Source organism: Trichechus manatus, unplaced genomic scaffold, assembly GCF_000243295.1.
Source record: "Trichechus manatus latirostris isolate Lorelei unplaced genomic scaffold, TriManLat1.0 scaffold00016, whole genome shotgun sequence".
In the NCBI taxonomy this organism is placed as follows: Eukaryota; Metazoa; Chordata; class Mammalia; order Sirenia; family Trichechidae; genus Trichechus; species Trichechus manatus.
In genome coordinates this window covers 23,066,528-23,092,184 of record NW_004443952.1, presented here as the reverse complement: position 1 = coordinate 23,092,184, position 25,657 = coordinate 23,066,528, and the positions used below count along the sequence as shown (strand labels likewise).

Genomic DNA, 25,657 nt, shown 5'->3' with positions numbered 1-25,657 from the left:
TGTCAGGGCGGTCATTGGTGGTAGCCGGGCACCATCCAGTTCTTCTGGTCTCAGGCTGATGAAGTCTCTGGTTTATGTGGCCCTTTCTGTCTCTGGGGCTAGTACTTTCCTTGTGTCTTTGATGTTCTTCATTCTCCTTTACTCCAGGTGGTTGGGACCAATTGATGCATCATAGATGGCTGCTTGGTAGTTTTTAAGACCCCAGACGCCACTCACCAAAGTAGGATGCAGAACATTCTCTGAATGCTTCTTTTTAAATTAAGCTTCTACTAATATTTTTAAATAGCAGATGTTAAAAGCTTAAATATTATAGAGGGCTATTTTAAAAATAAACTTGGTATTATTAGAGTCAGAATTAAATAGATATATCTGAGTGTTTCTGGATTATTGTCAGCTCTTATCAGTCACTGGTAGCCCTGATTTTCCATATGTCTGGCTAGAGATGATCATTTATTCAATAAATATTTTAACAGTACCATCAGTAGACAATATAATGGTAGAGCTTCCATTCTAGTATGGGGCCACAGACAGAAACAATTAGGTTAAAGTATTGTGGATCATATGGTGATGAGTGCTTTGGAGAAAGATAGAGTCGAGTATAGGGGATAGAGACTGTGCTGTAGGGGAGGAGTTACTACATTGAAACCCTTGAGAGCTGGAACTAGACGGGACTGCCTTGTGTTTCTGTATCTCGCAAGTTTTCTGCCTTTGACAGGGTGCAGTCTAAAAACCATTTTTCTGTCACTCTGTTAGTGTAAAATATTTGAGTTTTCCTTCTCTGACAGGTTTCTGCCTTACACAGGTTCCAGGTTTCACAGGTTTTACTGTATTAGGTAGATAGGTAAATAGGTCAGGGAAGGCCTCACTGAGAATGGCATCTAATCAAAGAGTTTCAGGAAGTAGGGGAGCAAGCCATTTGAATAACTGGGGAAGAGCAATGTTATAAGAAAAGGGAAACACTAGTAGGCCTGAAGGCTAGAGCATTTTTGTCAAGTTCACAGAACAGCAAGGAGGCCAGTGTGGTTGGAGCAAAATGAGGAAGGGGGAGGGTTATAGGTGATAAGATCAGAAAGGTGGAAGAGGGTCAGATCATGTAAACCACTTGCCATCAAGTCAGCTCTGACTGATGGTGACCCCATGTGTGTCAGAGTAGAACTGTGCTCCATAGAGTTTTAAATGGCTAATTTTTCAGAAGTAGATTGCCAGACCTTTCTTTCAAGGTGTCTCTGGGTAGAACTGAAACCTCCAACCTTTCACTTAGCAATGGAGTGCATTAACCATTTGCACCACCCAGGGACTCCTCAGATAATGTAGGGGGATTTGGAAAGTATATCTCTGGCTGCGGTGTTGAGACTAGACTACCCAGGATCTAGGGAGACCAGTTAGAAGACTATGTCAGTGAATTTCCTCTAGTAGTCAGTTTTTACACAAGGAAAGGGAGGTCATAAATGGAAACTAATTTGTATGGATACTTGTTGTTGGCTGGTGACACCATGCACACTGGAACAAAATGCTGCTTGGTCCTGCACCATCCCCATCATTGGCTTCAAATCAAACAATGTTTCTTTGTGATCCATAGGTGTCTTAGTTATCTAGTGCTGCTATAACAGAAATACCACAGTGGATGGTTTTAACAAACAAGTTTGTACTCTCACAGTTTAGGAGGCTAGAAGTCCGAATTTAGGGTGCCAGCTCCAGAGGAAGGCTTTCTGTCTCTGTCAGCTCTGGTGGAAGATCCTGGTCATCAGTCTTCCCCTGGTCTAGGAGCTACTCAGCGCAGGGACCCCGGGTCCAAAGGACACATTCCAATCTTGGCTCTTTTTTCTTGGTGGTACTGAGTTCCTGCTCATCTCTGCTTGCTTATCTCTTTTGTATCTCAAAAGAGATTGACTCAAGATACAACCTATCCTGTAGATTGTGTCCTGCCTCATTAGCATAGTGGACAGCTCACTCCCAAATAGTGTCATAATTACAGGCATAGAGGTTAGGATTTGCAACACATAGGATAATTAGATGACAAAATTGAGGACAATCAGACAATACTGGAATCATCGCCTAGCCAAGATGACACATATTTTTAGGGGACACAGTTTAATCCATGACATAGGGTTTTAACTGGTTGCTAGGCCTTTCTTCCTACTCTATCTTAATCTGGAAGCTTTGCTGAAACCTGTTCAGCATCATAGGAACATGGAAGCCGCCACTGATAAGTGGTTGCTGTGCATCAGGTGTATTGGTCGGAAATTGAACCTGGGTCTCCTCCCACATGTTGTTCTACGTTTGAACCATCAATGCTTCTGTGCCTCATGGGTATGAGCCTCCTATGGATACTAGTTTGGTGCTAAATCTGACACATCGTTTCTTAGAATCTCTTTAAGAATGTATCTGAAGCTTTTCAGTTACTTTAGGCTATGCATCAGTAGGTAATCGATACATTGTTTATTTTGTGCTTTTAAGAAAGTATTGACATTGTTTGTAATCTTATCCAAAATCCAATATTAAGCCCATTTAAGCTATTTAGATCCTTATCTTTTAGACTGATGTTTTACATAACTACAGAAATTTTTTTAAGCATAGAAATGCAGATTTGTTATTCTGAGAGAGAGTATACTTGGTTTCAGAAGTAATGCTTAACTGTGTTTTAAATATGCAGGATCAAAGTATTTTTCTCTTTTACACTGTTGGTTTTTTGTTTTCCACTTTGTAGGTCTAAAATTTCTTATAGTGCATCTAATTCTAATAAGGATGTATGGTGTAGTATAGTGGTATGTCTGTATATGGTTGGGATCACCTTAAAGGGAAAAAATTATTTGGTGTATTCAGATCCTCTAGCGCACTGGTTAAGAGCTTGGCTGCTAACCACAAGGTCAGCAGTTTGACTCTACCAGCCACTCCTTGGAAACCCTGTGGGGCGGTTCTACTCTGTCCTGTATGGTCACCATGAGTCAGAATCAACTCTACGGCAAGGGGTTTGGTTTGACTTTTTGGATTCAGATCCTCTAGGGTGGGTTTTTTAAATGACAACATATAACTTTAATTTCCTTTGTAAAACTAATACATAGTTATATTTTTGTGTACAAAGAAACAGAAAACTTTAATATTAAAAATAGCATAATGACTCCACATCACAATCCAAGTTAGATTGTTTTAATGTATATATCAGAGATCAAAAAGATTCAGAGAAAACAGGATAGTTAGAAGTACATTAGGATTTGCGTATGATGAGTGGTTGAAAGAACAATTGCAGTGTTACATTGTGGTGTAACGGGTCACTTTTGTGTGGCCTTTCCAGCCATGGTCGTACAACTTCCACCCTAGTGATTGGGTGGGACTGTGTGATAGGGTGATTGTGGCCCACCAAGGGGATTGGTAAGTTTTGCCATCCCGCTAGGCTTGAAATGAGCCACTCCAGAGGTGGGAAGAGGATCCCACCACCACTAAGGAAGAACAGCCAGGAGCCAGCAAGTCTTTTGGACCTGGGATCCCTGCGCTAAGAAGCTCATGGAACCAGGAGACAGAGAGAGAGAGAGAACGACAAACGACAGCAGGAGATGGCATGGTAGACTGAGTGCCTAGGGTGCCTCTGGAAACTTATTGGCAGCGGCTATAAGAGCTTTGTAACACTTGCCCAAGCAGGACAGAGGCTGTGAGGGCCAGGGAGAGGCATGCCTGTGAGCACAGCTGAAAAGAGGCTGTCCTGATGGAAGAAGTATATCCTGAGTGTTCCTGAACCTGAATTGTAACCTGTTACTTCCCTTAAAAACCCCATAACTGTGAGTATGGTCTGGGAGTTCTGTGTGACCATTGCAGTGAATTATCAAACCAAGCAGAGAAGTGGAGTGTGCTGTGGGAGGGATGCTTCGTGTCAGAATGATGGTCAAGCTGGTGGAGAGAGTGGCCTTGTCTGACCTCTGCCTCATAGAAGTCAGCCTTGGGCTGTCGATCTTAATTCTCCTTCCCCCTTGTGAAATTAGAGGACGTCAGATGCTGCCTGCATGCTGTTTTTACATATGTAAATGAGAAATTCTGTACAAGGAATTTTGGTTGAGAGATTCATAAATGTGAAAGCTATGATAGAAAATGATTCCATCTTCTTTATTCTGTCTTACATTTTATAAAATAAAAGTTTTTGATTGTTAAATTCGTTAGCAATATACTGACCAATGCAACTTAATAGAAATAATTAGTAAAGATATTAGTAATGTACTTAGTTGTGTAGTTTATGGCCAGCTATAAAGGTGTATTTTTATTTTCTCAAATTTATATAACAAGCACACTAGCAGGATTTTCTTTTTTTAATAATTTATTTTTGTTGAGAATATACGTAGCAAACCATATACCAATTCAACAGTTTGTACATGAACAGTTCAGTGACTAATTGCATTCTTTGGGTTGTGCAATCATTTCACTTTCCTTTTCTGAGCTGTTCCTCCCCCATTTTAACAATGGCATGGAGGTGGCTTCTGACATCCTCTAACTTCACAAGGGGAAAGGAGAATCAAGATCAACAGCCCAAGGCTGCTTCCTATGAAGCAGAGGTCAGACATGCCTCCACCCTCCAATGCAGGGATCCCAGGTCCAAAGGACATACTCCGCTCCTGGCACTCCTTCCTTGGTGGTGGTAAGATCCTCTCTTTCCCACCTCTGGGATGGCTCATTTTAAGCCTAGCGGGATGGTAAAGCTGACCAATCCCCTTGGTGGATCTCAATTACCTTATTTGCACAGTCCCACCCAGTCACATGGGTGGGAGTTACAAGGCCATGGCTAAAAAGGCCACACAAGTGATCCATCATACCGCATCCATTATCATAAATTTACGGCCCCCTAAATTTCCTATATAATCTTTCAAGTTGTTGTTGTCAGTATAATCCCATATAGACTTAAAAGAGCACAATGTTCAAGGCAGACATTCTTTACTAGTTAAGCTAAACTATCGTTTGCTTTTAAGACGACTTCAGGGGATATTTTTGGTTTAAGGTTTAAAGATTATGTCAGGACAATAGTTTTGGGAGTTCATCCGGCATATAGTTATATTTTACTGTGAAGCAGTTCTTGCTTTGGAGCTACCATAGATATGTTTTAAGGGTACATCAAAGCATTCAGCTAATTTGCAAAATTTTGTTCTTAATTAAGTGCTTTACTCCACTTCCCCATGCTCTGGCCGAGGTCCTCCTGAGTTCAATATCCTGTTACTGTCCATGAGTTCAGATTATATCTATAGTTTACTTTCACCTTATTCTCTCAAGTGTCAGATGAGAGTGGAGCACCTCCTACCTCTGCCTCCTGCCGTTCTCCAAATTTTGTCCCTTGATAAGCCAAAATGGCAAAAAGTGGGAAAAGAGGGGTTGCAGTTGAAAAATATAACTGTGTACATGTATTTCGTATTTTTTCCTCAGAAACCCTACCTTTTTCTCCCTGCAGCATTGTTTTCCCCTTTTTAAGCTTATTAGAGGACCCAAGAGGGTTGTTTTAATGACTGGAGTATGATTCCAAACTGACTTGGGAACAAGCCAGCTGGATAGTTAATTTAGTCAGGCTGTGAAGGTGGGATAAAGAGTTGGCAAAGTAGATAAGGACCAGAAAGAAGAGAACAGTGTGTTTGAGGTTTTGTCTTTTTTTTTTTGTTTTTCTCCTTAGGCTGCTCTCATTTAACCAGTTTTTCAGCAGCTGCCTTCTCCTAACCGCACTGGAATCTGCTTCTAAAGAGCACTGTTAGTATGTTCTGTTCTTTAGAATATGGTTTCTCAACATCAGCACTGTTGACATTTTGAGCTGGATTATTCTTTGTTGTTGGGGGCTGTCCTGTGCCATGTAGGATGTTTAGCAGTGTCCCTGCCTGTACCCACTAAATGTCTCCAGAGATTGCCAAATGTCTCCAGGGGGGCGGGGGGCAAAAGCCTCTAGTTGAGAACCACGGTTCTAGAAGAAGGCTGTTTTAATGTCCTGGCTGACAGCTTATATAAACATTGCATCAACTGTGCAATTACTTTTCAATTAATGAATTCTGGAAATAAAAGACCTTTGTGTTAAAGTAGGTTCTTTGGGTGGTAGAACCTTAATAGATCCTGTGACTTAGGCTTGATTTACACTTGAGAATCAAGGTCACTGATCCCACTGTGCCACATGTCTACATCTTCACAGGGCAGATATCTCCAGAAATACCCATCAGCTGTCAGGCTGCATACATTTTACACTTTTGGTGGCATTATCCCTTTGAACCTACATTCAGTGTTTATGAAAACCACATTATAATGATGATTCAGGGGCTCGAGTGTTAAGGCAGAGTGATTTACCCTGTGGCCTTTTATAGTATCTGTCTGGATAATAACAGATTGGTTTTCTTCAGCTTATTTAAGTTTATGTGGTATCTGAAGATCATTTCAGTCATTGGAGACACTTTATAACAACCCAAACTTAGAATAGCTAGGGACTGTTTTATGAGAATCACCATACGTTTCAAGCCAAATGTATTAGAAGGCAAGTAGGTGATTATGAACTCTGTAAATATAGTTCAGTTCCTTTGGCTGTACAGATCTGAAGATTGAAGCTATATATTAACTTGCTCCTGGGTAACCCTATATCCAGCTGCAGATTTTCATTATTAGTACAGATTCCCAGTGCAGTTACAGAGTATTGCTTCCGTGTCCATATGCTGTTCTAATAATCTAATTGGTAGAAGTTGAAATTTGAATTATATTGAGAGTAGCCAACATTGTGTAGCAGCAGCATCATGTTCCTTAGCATTTTCAAGCCTCATGTTATTCCACAAAATGATGAAGCTGGGTATGTTAAAGTTTAAAACAAAATGGTAATCATCAACAGCGAGGGTCTGAACTGTTAGATGGTCTAGTTCTTAAGGTGGTGATTTGTAGCATAGCTTCATTCCACTTGATTCTTTAGCAACCAGAAGGACAGATGGTTGGTAATAATTTCAGAATGATAGGTAATTTGTTTTTATATTAAGATTCTTTGGATGATATAGTTGTGAATGCAGTCAGGATCAGTAATTATATTTAGTTAATCAAGAGCCACTTATAGCAGGGAATCATAAAACACATGGTACTTTTTTTCTGCCAATTATTTGATAACAGTGCTCAAGACTCCTTTAAATATATATGTGTGCTCTTATAGTTCCCATTGTTTGTGGTAAAGTATAGCCTAGTGCTATGTGGTCTTGTTCTTGTTAGCTGCCATGGAGTCAGCCCCCAACTCATGACAACCTCATGCACAGTGGAATGAAATGCTACCCTGTCCTGTGCCATCCCCATGGCCTGTTGTGGATTTTCATTGGCTGGTTTTCAGAAGTAGATGGCCAGGCCTTTCTTCCTAGTCTTGTCTTAGTCCAGAAGCTCTGCCGAAATGTGTCATAGTGGATTCATCATATTATTTTTTTTTTAAATTATTGAAACAGGGGGACAGCCTCACAAAAGGAGAAAGACCTCTGATGCAAATGAAACTGAAGATCATTTGGAATCTTTAATATGCAAAGTAGGAGAAAAGGTATGTACCACAGTAGGCAACCTGCGATGGCCTTAGGGTTGTGGTTGACCCTGCTTTGATTACTTTCTGCAACTGAAAACAATGATCTAAGTTTTAGGCAACTCTCTTAACTATGCATCTGTATCCCAAAGTAAGTGCATATTAAAAACCCCTTGGATGCAGATAATTCAAAGTTAAAGGTTTCTAGTAATTTCCATAGCCTATAAGCTTAGAAGGGACCTTAGGAATAATCTTCTCAATTGATAAATGAAGACACCAAACAAGTCCTGGATACTTGAGGTGGTTTGCGCAGAGTCATATAGTGAGTTAGTAAGATGTGATAGAGCCTATGGTGTCCTCCCATTCCTAATACTTATTCTGCTAGACTACACTACTTTTTAACTCATTAATTCTCTTTTCATGGATTTCTAAAGAACAATAACTACCTAAATTGATTTATACTAATCCTATCATAGTACCTTATGCATATAAGACCTTAACTTTTTTCTTATCATCAAGAAATTTTATTTTAATTCACCAATTGCTGAGTACTTGACTGGTATGTAATATGATATCCTCTGCAGAGTGCCTGCTCTTTGGAGAGCAACCTAGAAGGCCTGGCCGGTGTTTTGGAAGCTGATCTTCCTAACTACAAGAGCAAGATCTTAAGGCTTCTTTGTACAGTGTATGTATGCAAAAGATATATGAATCCAGGTGAAAATGTAGTATCTATTCTTCAGTGGTTTGGAAATGTTTCCTTCTGTGGGGAAATTTGTGCAAATGAAAGGACCTCTGGTCCTTTGGTGAACTCTTTTTCTTAGGGATAAATAAAATTAAAATTGAACATTTTCCTTGTTTTGTTTCTTGGAATCTTAGAAGACTTTCTTAAAACATGTACATTTAAATAAGAGTTGAACTTGTGTTTTTTAACCAATAGTACCAGACAAATTTGAGAACTGGTCAGTTGAGTAATAGCCCACCTCTGAAGACCCAAGATGCTTTGCTTTTGAGACTATTAATGAGCAAAATCTTTTTCTGAGTTAGGTTAGCTAGAACGGGTATCAGCATTTAATTTGTGAGGAAATAAAAGTAGGAAAAATCTCACATTTTTATAAAATCGTGAAACAAACTCTCCCAGTGGTGAAGATAGCAGTCCAGACCTTGTCATCTCTCAGACAGACATTGATCTGCTTGATGCCTTTTGTTTTAAAAGCATAAATGCTTTTATGAATGGAAGTAGCATTTATGTTCAAACTGTGATGGAAACCATGACTTTTTTTTTAAGGTTTAACTAGTATTCTTTTTTTTTTTTTTTTTTTTTAAGAACATTGGTAGTGTTCTTTTTTAATTTTTGGTTTTGGGAGGGTTTGAGGGGGCCTGATTACTATCAATTCAAGTATTTTTTTGAAGCCCTAAATTGTCCCTGACACTCTGCTAGATACCTGGAAGAACAAACTAAATATAAGAGGATCCCTTCCCACTGAGTTATGGATTTTTATTTGCTTTTCTTTTTGAGCTAATTTCTAAAGGCTGCCTAAAGGAAGCAATATTTGCCTTTTCCAAAAATTAAGGTTTATTATTGTAATCCTCTTCCCTACTTTTCAAATAACTAATGAAAATTAACATGCTTGGAGCAAGCAAACTGAGCTATAAGTAAATCTTACTATTTCAGAGTACCATGTTAAGAATTCAGCAATTTAACTGGTAGGAACTTAGTTGAAACTGGTTTTAATTCTTCCTTTTCAAAGCAACTAGAATTTCTCAAAGTAGAATTCTGGTCCCATGATATTTGGTTAACTAAGTTTAGACACACTGAATGCTATATACCCTTTAATGATTCTGCATTAAAGAAACTTGTTACAACCAGCTTTCCCCAGATATTTTACCATGGAAACTATTTTCTGTGGAAGTGCTATTCAGTTCCACTAAATACAACTGGTATTTAGAAAACTGGTCTAGCATTATATTTTTTTCAGTTTGATAACTTCACAATTAGAGTGTTTTGCTTTCTTAACTCTTGCATCAACTAAACAGAATTTAAAGGAAAAATTGTGGATGGCATGTCTTCAGCTCTTCTCAGTGGCATTTATGCCTTTTCTGAACTAGTTTTCAAAACATATTTAAGAGTAATCCTGTTCCAAAGTTCATGAAATGATAAAAGGTTTATGTAATTTAAAATTCAGCAACTTAATGTAGTGCCATTATTTTGGGGGTTTTCTCGTACTGGGTTCTCAAATCAGTGCACGTCTGTTACCTGAGAAGTTGACGATTTATACAACATTGGTTGGACTGCTGAATGCCAGGAATTACAACTTTGGTGGAGAATTTGTAGAAGCCATGATTCGTCAACTTAAAGAATCATTGAAAGCAAACAACTATAATGAAGCTGTATATTTGGTAAGTTATTTTTTTGGTATACTATGACTTAGTGTTGGAATGGAGTGGGGAGGTGAATTACAGCCAAATAATTTCTCTTGAAATACAGTCCCCCACTCACCCCCAACAGCCGTGTTTTTAAAAACCATTCTCATTAAATGTACCCAGAGCTCATTACCAAGTCCAGTGGCTTGTTTTTCCTTTAAATCCTTATTGGTCTCCCTGCAGCATGTGATTTTTTACAGTATCTTCTCCTCCTTTGGTTTCTGCAACACCGCTTTTTCAGGACCTCCTGCTGCCACCCCCCTTGTATTCCTTAATCTCCTTTTACTAATCATCTTCCTTTGCCCCTTGAATGTTTGTGTTCCTCAGGGTTCCGTCCTCACTTTGCTTCTCCTTAAACGCTCTCTTGTAGCATTCACATAGCTTCATACCAAACAAACAAACAAAAAAACCCATTACCATTGAGTCAATTTTGACTCATAGTGACCCTTTAGGATGGAGTAGAACTGCCTCATAGGGTTTCCAAGGTGTGGCTGGTGGATTCAAACTACCGACCTTTTGGTTAGCAGCCAAGCTTTTAACCACTGCACCACCAGGGCTTCATAAACCACCTTTATTTTGATAATCCCCAAATCTGTAGTCTGTATCTCTAGCTACACTGTTTCTCCTGAGCTTTAGATCTGTATTCCAAATGCTACCTGGGTGACTCTCAGGTATCTTACTTGGAAGTTCCTAAATTAATGTATTCATACCTCCTTTCCTTCTGCCCTCCACCCAATGCACACAACACCCACCCAGTGGCCACCGTCTACTGAGTAACCAATCTAGAAACTGAAAATTAATTTTTATCTTCTCTTTGCCCCCTGATAACTGTAGGTAGCCCCCAAGCTCTATCAGGTCTACCTCCTAAATATCTCTTAAATCCATCCCTTCCCGTTTGTCTCTAGAATCTCTAACATTGTTCATGCCTTCCTCTTCCTGTTCTCTACAGCCTCTTAACTGATCTTTTTACATTCAGATTCTCTGCCTTTTTCACTGTATCTTCTACAGTGGCACCAGAGTGGTCTTTTCTATAACTTGGTTCTTCTTGTGTTAGTCTGCTGGTTGAAACTTCACTTCCTTCCCATTGTCTGCAGTGGCTGGTCTTCATAGCATGATACACACTGATTGGTTTGCAAGGAAGTAAATATTAGAACTCTTATTATCTTAAACGGAAATGGAATTAAGTTTTACTAATATTTAATACATAGATTGGCAGTGGTCCAGTGTATATTATAAATAAATATACATGTGGCGGAGGTATATAATCAGATTCTTTTTTACTGATAGATGTACACAGTTAAAAAATTTTGGACAGCCATGAGCCTATAGGATTAAGTCCAGACTCCTTAGCCTGACCCATTATGCTTGCCCTAATCTGTTCCTCCATCCTTGCCTCCCACCTTCCAGCGTTATCAAAATTACTTGCAAATTCCTGAACACACCTTGTTTTTGAACTCCTCTACCTAGAATGTCCTCCTTGCTCTCCTCTTGAAGAAAACTTTTCTCATCCTTTATGACCTAGCCCAATTGTTACCTCCTTTATGATGCTTTCCCTACTCTCTTCATCACTATTCCTAGAGCGCTTTTTATTTACCTTTTAATATAGGAGTCATCCCTTTGAGTTGAGATTGTGCTTGTCTTCTAGACTATGAGCTCCTATATGGCTGAGACTTTGGTAGTGCTTAGCAGTGGCACACAAAGGACACTCAGTAAATGACTGTTTAGTAATTTTTATTTCTATAGTCCAGTCAAAATTTATCCACAGCCAAATGGAAAAGGAAATTGTAGATTGAAGTAGCTAAAATATTTTAGTCTGGCTTCTTAGTATAGTATAGCATAGAAACCTATAAAAGCACATTCCTTTCCTTCATACAGTCTCTGTCACAACTACTGATACTCTGTTTTTGTAGTACAAAAGCAGCCCTAGACAGTATGTAAATAAATAAGCATGACTGTGTCCCAATAAAAATTTGTTTATGGACACTGAAATTTGAATTTCATATGATTTGTATGTGTCATAAAATAATTCTTTTGATTAAAAATCTCAAAACTTTTTAGTTCACAGGCTGTGCAAAAAACAGCAGGCTAAATTTGGTCCTTGGGCCCTTGTTTTTCAGACCTCTGAGTTAGATCATTATAATATTGCTTTGTTTTGTAAATATAAAGGACAACATTTAGATCTAATAGCAGAAATTGTTTACCCAACAGGTTCGCTTTTTATCTGATCTTGTGAACTGTCATGTAATAGCTGCCCCGTCAATGGTTGCTATGTTTGAAAATTTTGTAAGTGTAACTCAGGAAGAAGATGTACCTCAGGTAAGAAAACTGCTTATGCTGAATCTTGTCCATATAGTAACAGGAATTTTTTACTAGTAACCCTTTAGTGGGTGCAAACAGTTGAATGCTGGGCTACTAACTAAAAGGTTGGTGGTTCAAACCCACCCAGAGGCACATCAGAAGAAAGGCCTGGCGATCTACTTCCAAAAGGTCACAGCCATGAAAACCCTGTGGAGGACATTTCTACTCTGGGGGTCACTGTGAGTCGGAATCGACTCCACAGCAAATGAGGGGAAAAAAACCCTTTAGTAATAAAAAACAGAAGATAACATTTTTACAGTATAAATTCTTAACATCAAAAGGTATGTCAGCTGGCATACTGTAGATTCTCATGACATCTGTGTGTTCATTCAAATGATTCTGTCAAGTAAGATTAGATTGATATACCTAGAAATGCTCTGAATGAGCCAGGCGTCTTACTTAAGCCCTATTAGCTTCCATAGGATTTCATTCAAGAATGAATAAACTATGAATGAAAGTTGAATAATGCATATTTTTAACTTACCCTTTAAAAAATTCTTTAGGTACGGCAAGATTGGTATGTGTATGCTTTTCTGTCGTCTTTGCCCTGGGTTGGAAAGGAATTATATGAAAAGAAAGATGCAGAGATGGACCGCATCTTTGCCAACACTGAAAGCTATCTGAAGTAAGGGCACAGCTCATAGTATTCTTTATTGTTTAGGTAAAGGATATCCTAATGCAATAATAGATGTGTTAGATTTTATCCATTAGTGATACCATTTGATTTTAATTGCTCAAAAATAAGCTGTAGAGTTACTGAAGGCTTTCTCTAGGTAACCTCATATACCTACTGTTGTAACCCACTGAGACCTCAAAGTAATCAAATGTGTTTGCTTACTTTGCCAGTGCAAAGGAGTTGGTAACATAGCTTCTTTTAAGCTGCTTATGTAGATGTTTGCAAGAGGCATAAAACAAACATCCTGGAAGAATGGTTCTCATGTATTAGTCTGCATAGTCACCTGTGGCTCTGAAGTGTACTCTGACCCCACCACCCCCAGACCTCCTGAATTACACAGTTTGGGAGAGAGGTTTGGATATCTATATGTGGTGCAAATGGTTAATGCGCTTGCCTGCTAACTGAAAGGTTAGAGGTTTGAGTCTACCCAAAGGCACTTTGGAAGAAAGTCCTGACCGTCTGCTTCCAGAAAAGCAGCCACTGAAAACCCTTTGGAGCACAGTTTACTCTGACACACATGGGGTCACCCTAAGTCGGAATTGATGGCAACTTTTTTTTTTTTTTAATAATTAATAATATTCCACAGGTGGAAAACCATTGCCCTAGCACACACAATATATTTATTTCATGAAGTTAATCCCAAACCAAGTCCTTAAAACAGTGGTCTTAACCTCCCATGGCAGCACACAACATGAGTAATATGATACATTTCAATTAAAATAGTCCCGTATCGTCCCATTTCCCACTTCTCCAAAGCCAGTGTAGTAGCTTGTTTTATCTTATTAGATACAATACTAATAATAGGCCTTTTACTAAACATATGCTTAATTACCAAGCAGCATGGTAATGGTTATGTGTCCTATTAATTTTTTTCAGATTAATTTTGTTAAGTTTTATTTTCTGCTTATTAAATGGTACCTCTTTGGATATGGCTAATATCTACATAGTTACAAATAAAGTTAAAAGATGTCTAAAGATAAGAATCTACTGATTATACAGTGTATATAGTATATCATATAAATACAATTATATTAAGCTACCTTTAAATGATAGATTTTTTTCATGTATTTTTATAGTTTTGAAAAGATAAACTGGTTTGAAAAAGATGTTTGCAAGAGAAGATGGAGGAAAAATAAGCTTCCCTTTCACTTCTGGTTCTCATTCTCCAGTACCCCACCCCTGAAGTAACCATTGTGAACATTTCTTTGCTATTTTGCAAAGATAGAATATGAATATATTAACATCTGAGTGTATGACCAGCCCCTTTTTTATATCAATGATAGGCCAGTATACACACTGTTCTGTACTTTGCTTTGTATTCTGTTACTATAACTTGAATTTTGTTGCATGAAAGTACATAGCTCTACCTCATTTTTTTTAATAGCTGTATGATATTCCACTGCTTTAATGTACCATCATTTCTTTAACCAACCCCCTAGTAGTAGATATTTAGATTATTTTCAGTCTTTGGCTATTATAAACACTGTTTTTATAAATATCCTTGTACATATGTGCAAGTATATTTGTGGGAGATGTGAATTCTTAGAAATGGCATTGGAGGGTTGAAGTGTCTGAACAATTTTAATTTTGACAGTCAAATCAGATTGCCTTCCAAAGAGATTATACTCTTCCAGATCTTTTCTAAAGAGTTTATACCAATTAACCATGCTGCCAGCAATGTTTGAGACTGTATATTTCCTCACATTTGACAGTATAGCAAAACTTTTTATATCTGCCAAGTTGACAGGAAAAAACGTTATTTCATTACTGTAATTTGCATTTTATTAATTTTGAAAGCAGCTGAGCATCTCTTCATGTTTTTAAAAGCTTAAACGTACATTGTCACTTTTATCTTTAGAAGACGCCAAAAGACTCATATACCTATGTTACAAGTATGGACTGCTGATAAACCACATCCCCAAGAAGAGGTAAACTGATTTCATTCTCTTATGATACAGGCATAGTCAACTCTTGAATAAATTCTTATCTTTGTAGCATATTCAAATCATTCCATTTGTACGCCTTAGCTAGGTTCCCACATTTCACATCAGTGGTCCAACTCTAATAGCCACATAGTAGGATTTTGATAAGCATTCCCTTGTTCTCTGGATCCAGGTATCATACAATTGGCAGATTTTTTATTTAAATGTCAAATTTGAGAAATATAAGCATAACAGGCCCAAACAAATAGACTTTATAAGGCAATTAAGACAAAAACCTAATACTATTCTGTTGTCCCATATTTAATTGCAAGTTCACTTATTTATGTATTTTAGAAGGAGTGACTTCTGGTTTTGTGTAATCTAAATGTTATTTCTTCTAGCCTCCAAATACGTATTAATTATTAAAAATTAATCTGTCTTCAGTATTTAGATTGCCTGTGGGCCCAGATTCAGAAATTGAAAAAGGATCGCTGGCAGGAACGGCACATCCTAAGACCTTATCTTGCCTTTGACAGCATCCTGTGTGAAGCACTGCAGCACAATCTGCCTCCTTTTACTCCACCTCCTCACACAGAAGATTCGGTGTACCCAATGCCAAGGGTCATCTTTAGAATGTTTGATTACACAGATGACCCTGAGGTACGTGACCAACTAACGGGTCCCGTCAAAGGAGTCGTATTCCTTTGCATTTGTGATTTAATCTTGCTTGAATTGTGCTTGTAATAAATTTTAATTTTGAATTGTTTATTATCTAAGAAGGTTGATGACCGTGAAGTTAATGTTTTAATTCAGCTAATGGTGTCATTTCATAATGTAAGAAATTACATTTAGCATGTGTAAATAGATTAAACATAGAGCGTACTGTGCTGGTTAAGAGTATAGAATTGAGAGCTGGATTGATTTGGGTTTTAATCTTGGCTGTATGATCTTGAGTGAGTTGTTTACCTCTCTGTCCTTTAGTTTCCTAAAGGAATAATGATAGTGTCTACCTCATAAAATGGTGAGGATTAAATTATTAACACACATAAAATGCATAGAATTGAGCCTGACACGTGATGAGTGCTCATTAATTGTTAGCTGTTATTATGATTAAGGTTATCTTTCCAAAAAAGTACTCAGTTTTAGAGATTTTCCCTCTTTCCAGCCATCACATCTTGTCTTAAATTATTCTTTGCATGTTACATAATTATTTAAAAACAGATAATTAAAAAATATTTTTAATTAAACCCCACAGGTTGATATAAAGTGACTATAGTTTTTACATATATGTATTGTTTATTATGAAGTCAAGTAGTTGGCAGCCATTATACTGTAATAGTTAATTAAGAAAATATATAATTTTAATGTTAATATTTGATATAAAAATTCATATTTTAGCTGTGCTTTTATTATTTTATACCTGTGTGCTTGTTTGACTATCTTAATTTTAATAGCTGGGCAGCAAGCATAGTGATTATTGGATTGATTCTGAATAGAAGTTTGCCTGGCTAACTCAAAATTGACATTTTGAACTAGGTAATTGTTTGTCGTCAGGGGCTGTCCTGTGTATTGTAAGGTGATTAGCATCATCCCTGGCTTCTGTCCACTAGGGGCCAGGATCATTTCCCCTCCCCCTCAGTTGTGACAACCAGAAATGTCTCCAGGTTGCCAAAATGTTCTCTGAGAGGCATTTCAGAACCACTGGCATGGAGGTATTGATACAAGAATCTGTATTATCACCTAAGGTCAAATAAGAGTTTTCTTTCTCCTACCTTCTCTTTTTCAGTTCTATGGTACTTTTAATGCTTATGACCAGTGAAAATTCAGTGTATGTGTTATCTATCTCAGAATAAAAGGTTGTCAGATAATTGGTTATATATACAAAATCATCAGCTTATTGCCCATTTTACTATGTTCTGTATGTAATAAAGTACTTTTAGTCAACGTTATGTAACATCCTATTTAGGTATATTTAACTGGAAGTCTAGTTTACCTTTAAGACTGCTGAACTCTTGATTAGGTATTTATTTATAGGGCTAGAATGGGACCTTGGAGTTTGTTTCACCTGTACTATTTATATTTAAGGTTGATGTTGCCCCTGTAATGTGTCCATAAATGAATGGAATATTTTTTGCCCTTAAAATGAAGAGGATTTGTTGTTTCATTCTGGCTTTAAAAAAAAGAAAAATGTTTATTTAAAAAATTTAGAAATTACAGAGAAGAATAAAGGAAAAAAATCACCTGAAAGTCACCATTGAAAAAAATTTAAACAATGTCATGTGGGTAATATTTTGTAACTTTTTTAAAACAATATATAATAGACATCTTTCAGTGATTTTTTATGTCTGTGTTTATGATGGGAATAATTCATTGTCATGGTTAAAATAAATTAAACTGTATAGGGCTGTTAATATACAAGAATTACTTAGTTTGCTTCAAATAATAATTGCTATGTGCAGTGGTAGTATGGTGTGGGATGTAATGGGAAAAACCCTGAAGCTGGCACTCTGATTTTGTTATAGATATAAGTGAACCTCACATTGAAATTTGCTGAAACACAGGACCTTAACTCTTCAGAACTTTTATCCCTAGCACCCAGTATAGTGGTGTTGTTGATGAAACATAATAGGTTCTCAAATATTTGTCAAATTAGTGAAAGAAAATATTTTTTCTAGGTCTGTAAATGTGTACATTTTGCTTTTCTTCCAGGGTCCTGTTATGCCAGGGAGTCATTCAGTGGAAAGATTTGTAATAGAAGAGAATCTTCACTGCATCATTAAGTCTCACTGGAAGGAAAGGAAGACTTGGTAAGATTATTTTCATGGTACTTTCAAAGGAAGGAAAAAGTGGCGATCTTGATGATGTGGTCAGAGCAAAATGATGTATGTAAAGACTGTAAGAAATTCTTCCTCTCCTTCTTGGCTCCCTATCTTGTTGTGACCAATCTCTAAAAACACTTGCTTTACTTTCTTGGGGCTCTTCACCTTCAAATAGTACTTTTCTGGGTGCTTTACAGTAATGTGCATATGATGCAGGCCTTTGTGTGTGGAATTTACCATATACTTATGGGAGAAATTAACTTGAATGGCAAGCTATTTTTGGTTTCAGTGTTATGGGAAAAAAATGAGTATTAATGATGTTGCTCTGTTTTCTAGCATTTATACTCCCAAACTTCAGAAAAAAATATTTTTAATAATATTTTCTAAGACCTGGGAAATTTTTGGTTTAGATTTTTACAGTGTGTATAGTATTTTGGGAGTGGTCCATCCTGTTAAAACTTTATTTAAAGTTAGTAGCTCTGAATACATTTCTCTAGTATTATCACTTAGACTGCTTTGATCTTTCGAGGAATTTTGGATGCATTAAAGAAGATTTTCCTTGTAGAACACAAAATAGTTTGTGCCATAATTAAGTGAAGTAACTGAAATATAGAACATTTCAAAAGAGATTTCTTTATATCTAAACACACTGCTTTTGAAACTGTTTGATTTTTCATGTATTTTTGTGTACTTATTAAACTTAAATTACACTTTTTGTAGTGCTGCACAGCTAGTGAGCTATCCGGGGAAGAACAAGATCCCCTTGAACTACCACATAGTTGAGGTACGCATTCCACATAGAGCATGTTTCTAAGTTTCAGAATCTATCCGTTGGTTTTAAAGTGCAATCTTCTCCTGGCTTATTTTTATTTTTTTCTTGCTACTTGTCAGGCACTGAAAATTAACAGAGGAGCAAGGAAATTGTTGTCAGATTTGGTGCTCTGTTAGCCATGTTAGTAAAGAGGAAAGAGGAGGTTGAGACCAGTAGCCAAAATGGAATTTTGAGTTGCCTATGTGTTATTTATATAGTATGCCTTCATTCATGGATAGTTATCGTGGATAATGTAAGTTACCTCTAGCTCTGTCAACACATTGTCCACATGACAAATGTATAAGTGGCTTAAATATTTTTAAAAACTGTATACTTTATAGGCAGATAACCTATCTTTAAGTGTGTTCATCTGACATGTTAGTACTAGCATACTCCTAAGTATCTTATTCCCTGTATCACAGGTTAGGAAAAGTATGAATCCATATTTATTCTTAGATAGCGAAAGAGCCAAGCAGTTTGCAAGTAGGAAGAGTAGAAATGCTTTTGACCTCATATTAACTCATACAACAGAATGATATTAATGGTATACTTGAACACCATGTAGAGATTTATGTCCCCAAAAACAGGTTTTTCACTTGACACTCACGGGGATATAATTTGTCAAACTGTTATAAAAGTATTCGTGAGAGAGAGGACACAGTTGTAATGTGTTGTTTTAAGATTCACTTTTTGTTCATACTGCATTTGTGTGCTTTTTTAAAAAGTACTGCATATGTCCTATCTTTACAAAACTTGAGAATATGCTTAGGCTGTGAATTTGACTCATTGACATGTCAATAGAAGTGCAAAATGTAAGTCATTTTTTAATCTGCAAAATATATAGAGATTCATCAGATTGAAATGTAGGAGTGTAGGGAGTGAGAAGAAGAAATGCAGACCAGGGCTCTAGAATTCTGGATAGGCACTCCACGTGTTATATAGGGAGGGTGGAAAGCAGAAGTTTCTGAACAAGTGACATGGCAAAGCAGTCTTGGACTCCCAAAAGGATTTCTAGGCAACTATTCTAAAGTTCTGTGTAGCAGTGTGGAATGTGTTGACAGTCTTCTGTTTCCCATCCTCAGAGTCTAACAGAGGTTCTTAACTGCTCAGAGGAATGAAACTTTGATGGATCTGTTGAGTCCCTCACTAAACTGTACCTCCCTGAATCAACTTTCTCCATACTGAGTATTACTTCTACTCTGTTTGCCTTCTGAAACAGTTTGATCAGCAAGACATTTGTCTTTTTAAGAATTTCTAAGTTGATTTTTTTTCTTACTGGCCTCTCCAAAATAATCCATTAATAACAAACATTTTCTAGTTCATTTTCAATATGAAATGATGCCATACTTCCAAAGTTGGAATTCAGCTGTGCGGTTCTCTGCGAGTATGAGTCAAATGAGCATTGATCTTGCATGCTATTGAGTTATAGAAAGAAGAAAATTTCATTACATTGACTTTTGTGTTTGAAAGAGCATAATTTTAAGGATTAAAAAGGAGGGTTTTTTTCTTTTTTTCGTTTGAATGTCAGGACGTTAGAGTTTAGATTTAACATGTTGAGGTGTTCTAACAACAGCAATGCATAGAAAGCTGTTGAGTTGAATTCTGACTCATGATTCTTTTCTAGGTGATCTTTGCAGAGCTGTTTCAGCTTCCAGCACCCCCTCACATTGATGTGATGTACACAACACTTCTCATTGAACTGTGCAAACTTCAGCCTGGCTCTCTGCCCCAAGTTGTATCCTTTCCTTTGTTTTTAAACTTACTCTCTTTGGCTGTTGGCTTTAAAAGATTAACTTAAACATTTCTGCTTCTAGGTTTACATTTTTTAGATTCAAAAACAGCTTTTGAAATATATGTATATATATAAACATGGTGTATGTCTATAAACGTATGTGTCTGTAAATAGTTCACTATTTTGATCAAGAACTTCAAGAAAATACTGTGAAGAAAGCTTGATGTTTTCAATTTTTAAAAGAAGAAAAAAATATTAAATTCTCTAAACTAACATAATCGTCTTTCTTAGATCTCTAGGAAGTTAGTCATTTGATTGGAGGAAAAGGCCAAATGACCCCTTGTAAAACTAGTATTCTACCACTAATTTAAAAAATAAATGGGTGTCTCAGGAGCATGGGAAAACTTTTGAGGATAATGAAAATATTCATTATTTTAATTTCACAGGTGTATACAGGTCAAATTTATTGTACATCATTGATTCCTGAAAGCTGTGAAAAAAAAAAAAAAAAGATCAGTTACATAAAAAGATGCTCCACATTATTGGTCATTATGTAGGCATTTTAGGAAACATTATTGTTTTTTTTTCTGTCACAACTTTAGGGGAAGGTGGAGAATAGTTTTCCTTAACTTCAGTTTCGCAGCTTGCACAGGCGACTGAAATGTTATACATGCGTTTGGACACGATGAATACTACTTGTGTAGACAGGTACAGTGATTGCTTCACTTCCAGACTGAGTATTCAACTCTCTTTACCTTCTAAAACAGTTTGATCAGCAAGACATTTGTCTTTTTAAGAATTTCCAAGTTGATTTTTTTCTTACTGGCCTGTCCAAAATAATCCATTAATAACAAACTTAAACATTTTCTAGTTCATTTTCAATATGAAACGATGCCCATGCTGGATTTCCTTTAATTTCAGTCATTGTTTAGGTGTTTGGTGCTTTGGTGTAATTTTCTTTTTATATAAATTTATGTATGTATTTTTGTTTGTGTATCGATAGTACCTGATTTTAAAACAATTAATTTCAACATTAAAAGTCTTTTCAAACTGACAGCTTCAAGACTGTCAGTTTATACAAAAAGAACACATTGGCTTTTTATAGCTGTGGTAATTGGATGCCTAATTGACCTCACCTTTTGGGAGAGTTCTGTGTGGCCACCTTTACTACCTGGTGTTCTTTCTTACCTCTGTCTGTTTCCCAAATTGGATCAGGACAGATATTGAACATTTCTTCAGTTTCCATGATCTTTCATGTTCATTGTTCAAATTCCATATCTGAAAATAATCAGTAAGGGCTATCCTGTGTCCCTGACTTATTTCAATTAATTGAAATTAAAAATACATGTTGTTGTTGTTAGGTGCCGTCTAGTCAGTTCTGACTAATAGGACCCTGTGTACAATGGAACAAAACACTGCCTGGTCCTGCGCCATCCTCACAGTTGTTGTACTTAAGCCCATTGTTGCAGCCACTGTGTCAGTCCATCTCATCGAGGGTCTTCTTTTTCGCTAACCCTTGACTTTACCGAGCATGACGTTCTTCTCCAGGGACTGATCCCTGCTGATAATATGTCCGAAGTACGTGAGATGAAGTCTTGCCGTCCTTGCTTCTGAGGAGCATTCTGACTATACTTCTTCCATTAGGAAAGTGTCTTCTGTGATTTTTTTCCCCCCCTCTAATTAATAAAACAGCCAGTTGTATTGAGCATTCCCATCATTCCATTCATTCAGCTAATGCTTGTTGGGCTCTTAGAAACTTCACAGCATTATACAGTGTACAAAATGTTCCCTATCTAGTTAGAGAGATCAGATGTATTTTTAGGGGGAAAAGTGGCTTTGATGGTATGTTCTGTTGTTTGTAGTGAAAAGGGCATGGTGTAATTATGAGAGCCTATAATCTGGCTCTGAAGGAGCCCTGGTGACGCAGTGGTTAAAGCGCTTGGATGCTAACTGAAAGATCAGCAGTTCGAACCCACCAACCCCTCTGTGGGAGAAAGATGTGGCAGTCTGCTTGCATAAAGATGTACAGCCTTGGAAACCCTATGGGACATTGCTATGTCCTGTAGGGTCGCTATGAGTCAGAATTGATGGCAGTGAGTTTCGGTTTTTATACTATGACTCTGCCATTTATAAGATGTTTTATCTGCAGTTTCTTTCTTCTTTCCTTTCTTCTCTCCCTCCTTCCCTCCCTCCCTCAGTTTCATTGTTTATTACTATGGGGGAAATAATACAATCCTTGGAAGTTGAAAATTAAATTATATAAACATATATAAGGTGCCTGGCACAAAACAGGCATTCACATGGTTTCTGTTATTTGCTTAGAAATGATAATACTATTAGAAGGAGTGAGATAGGGGACTGTTTTACTTTATTGTTGTGCTTTAAGTGAAAGTTTACAATTCAAGGTAGTCTCTCATTCAGAAATTTATACATAACATTATTATGTGACCCTAATTGCTCTCCCTATACTGTGACAGCAAATTCTTCCTTTCCACCGCTGATTTCCCGTGTGTATTCAACCAGCTCCTGACCCTCTCTGCCGTCTCATCTCACCTCCGGACAGGAGCTGCCCATTTAGTCTCATGTATCTACTTTGAGCTAAGAAGCACACGCTTCATGAGTACCATTTTATGTCCCATAGTACAGTCTAATTTTTGACTGAAGAATTGGCCTCGGGAATAGTTTTAGTGCTGGGTTGATAGTCCAGGGGCCATGCTTTCTGGGGTAACTCCAGGCTCAGACCATTAAGTCTGGTCTTTTTACTAGAATTTTAGTTCTGCACCCTACTCTTCTCCTGCTCCAACAGGGACTCTCTGTTGTGTTCCCTGTCGGGGGTCATTGGTGGTAGCCAGGTACCATCTAGTTCTTCTGGTCTCAGGCTGATGCAGTCTCCAGTTTATGTGGCCCTTTCTGTCTTTTGGGCTAATTTTTTCCTTTGTGACTTTGGTGTTCTTCATTCTCCTTTACTCCAGGTGGGTTGGGACCAATTGATGCAAGTTAGATGGCTGCTCACTAGCTTTTAAGACCCCACACGCCACTCACCAAGTAGGATGCAGAACATTTTCTTAATAAACTTTGTTATGCCAGTTGACCTAGATATAGGGGACTATTTTTTAAAGAAAAAGATGAGTTACAGGTTTTGCACAGTAAGGTAAGTGGGAGGGGAAGGTATACATATGTGTGTGTAGGGGGGGTGCTCTTTATATAAAATAGGTTTTTTTTTAATCTGTTTGAAGGAATATTTAAGTTCCTCTTATAAACTGCAACCATTTATCCTCTTCTGCCTCCCCCCCACTCCCTTTCCACATAGGTTTATTAATTGGTTTTCCCATCATCTAAGTAACTTCCAGTTCCGTTGGAGCTGGGAAGATTGGTAAGTGGTATTGTATTTTGTTTTATTCTGCCCTTTCCTGGAGTCTACCATAACAAACTGTTATTATTTAAAACTATAACATAGAAGCAGTCTTCCTCACTGTCTGAGGTACTTAATTTCTTTGATATTTTATTTACTGTGTATGAATGTAATAATTAAGGTAGAAGGAAACTGTTTGTAGTTAAGTACAAGATAGATGTAAGCGCAGATTGTGTGTAAGAATTAATAAAATTACATTTCCTCTTTAGGTCAGATTGTCTTACTCAAGATCCTGAAAGTCCCAAACCAAAATTTGTAAGAGAAGTACTGGAAAAATGTATGAGGTAAGTTCTTTGTCTTTTCTCCTTAGTTTAGGTCTCGTAATTGTAGGGGATTGTTTCTTTTCTATGTGTTTGTGATATGTGTCCAGAATGTCATTTTTAAAACCCAAGTATTTGCTTCTTTGACATTTTAGTTTTTAACAAAATTTAGACTGAAAAAATTAGGCAACCGTGGCCATCTGGATTCTATGTGATTCGAGCCAATAAGTTTTTTTGAACATTATACTTTGAAATACTGTCAAATTTACAGAATAGTACAAAGAACTCCATATCCTGTTTACCTAGATTCCCTTGTTAAGATTTTACCACATTTGTTCTAACACTCACTCCTTTTCCCCTCTCTATTATGCTTATTATACTGGTCTCTTTCTGAACCTTTGGAGAACAAGCTGCAGACACAATATCCCATCATCCTTTAACATTCCATTCTGTATTTCTCCAAAACAAGGACACACTTCTGTATAACCAATATAAAGCCCTCCAAATCAGGGAATCAGCTTTGCCACTATACTACCATACAGTCCACAGATGGTGCTGATATTTTGCCAACTGCCTCAGCAGTCTTTTTCCTTTCTGGTCCAAAATCCTACCCAGGAATATGTGTTGTATTTAATTGTCATTCTCTTCAGATGCCTTCAGTCTCGAACAATTGCTATTCTTTCTCTGTCTTTCATGTCCTTATCAGTTTTAGAGTATAGACCTTACTTTCTTGAGTGGCTCTGATATTTCCTTATGAACAGACTCAGGTCCTGCACTGTTGGTGGTCTTCTCAATGCATCGTATCAGGAGACACATGAATCCCACCATGGTGATTTTAACCATGATCACCTGGTCATGTCATTGTCTGCCAGGTTTCTCCACCTTAAATTCACCATTTTTCCCTTTGTAATTGATAAGTGTTTTGTGGGAGGTGTCCTGAGGTTACATTAGTATCCTATTCTTCATCAAACCTTCACCCGCTAGCCTTAGCCTCCACAACCCCCACTTTTATTAGCCATCACTGAGATAATTGCCAAGTGGGGATTCTGTTTTTCCATCCATCTATATTTACTAATTGACACTCGACAATAAGAAATACTTTCCTTTTCCCCCATTTATTTATTCCTTTGTTTATATACCATATTCATTACTGTAATTATTTTGATGCCTGTTTGTCCTTGATTTGCCTAGCAAGAGACCCTGTAAGCTGGCTGCTGTGTCTTTTTTTTTTTTTTTTAAACATCCTCCACCATTCATTAAGTATTTCCTCATTTTCTGGCACAGATTTTCCAGGTTCGTCTTGTGTTTCCTCGCCCCTGCCCTGGCATCATCTATTTCTTCAAGGAGCCCTAGTTCCTAGTAGTAGAGTATGGTATTTAGAAACCAATCTGGGCATTAGATGTGCTTGTTGTTATTGGGGTGTTATTGATTCTAGGCCCATTTGGTTGACTGAGCTAGGGAATATATATTCATGTACAGTCCCTGGATTATGAACTCTGACTTACACGCAACCTATAGTTATGAACCAACCCCCGTGAAGCCTATTACATTAAAAATACAACAGGCACTACTTTGCGATGCACATCAAAACATTATTATTATTTTTTTTATTATGTTAAAGATGTTTTAGTGTATCTAGAAGTGTTTCTTTAATGTTTTTTATGCATAGGAAGGTACACTAGATACTATATACTAAGACAAACTTTTGACTGACCTTAGACATGAACCATACCTAACTGTTCTAACTTATGTACAAATTCGACTTA

The 25,657-nt window shown here is 37.3% G+C and overlaps 1 protein-coding gene across 7 annotated transcripts in view; it reads left to right on the top strand.

Annotated features, from left to right (window-relative positions):
* Positions 1-25,657, top strand: part of NCBP1 (nuclear cap binding protein subunit 1) — a 48,817-nt gene that overhangs the window by 2,616 nt on the left and 20,544 nt on the right. For 4 of the 7 annotated variants that reach the window (XM_004372240.3, XM_023727480.1, XM_023727478.1 and 1 more), the window contains exons 2-14: positions 7,413-7,501; positions 8,065-8,165; positions 9,721-9,877; positions 12,110-12,217; positions 12,763-12,884; positions 14,794-14,863; positions 15,302-15,517; positions 17,567-17,664; positions 18,397-18,460; positions 20,112-20,222; positions 20,863-20,927; positions 23,530-23,592; positions 23,841-23,915. In XM_004372240.3, coding sequence (XP_004372297.1) covers positions 7,413-7,501; positions 8,065-8,165; positions 9,721-9,877; positions 12,110-12,217; positions 12,763-12,884; positions 14,794-14,863; positions 15,302-15,517; positions 17,567-17,664; positions 18,397-18,460; positions 20,112-20,222; positions 20,863-20,927; positions 23,530-23,592; positions 23,841-23,915 — 1,339 coding nt within the window. Of the gene's footprint in view, positions 1-3,729; positions 3,774-4,665; positions 5,713-7,412; positions 7,502-8,064; positions 9,878-12,109; positions 12,218-12,762; positions 12,885-14,793; positions 14,864-15,301; positions 15,518-17,566; positions 17,665-18,396; positions 18,461-20,111; positions 20,223-20,862; positions 20,928-23,529; positions 23,593-23,840; positions 23,916-25,657 lie in introns of those variants that run through there. The other 3 variants (XM_023727483.1, XM_023727482.1, XM_023727481.1) reach the window with 3 other exon arrangements.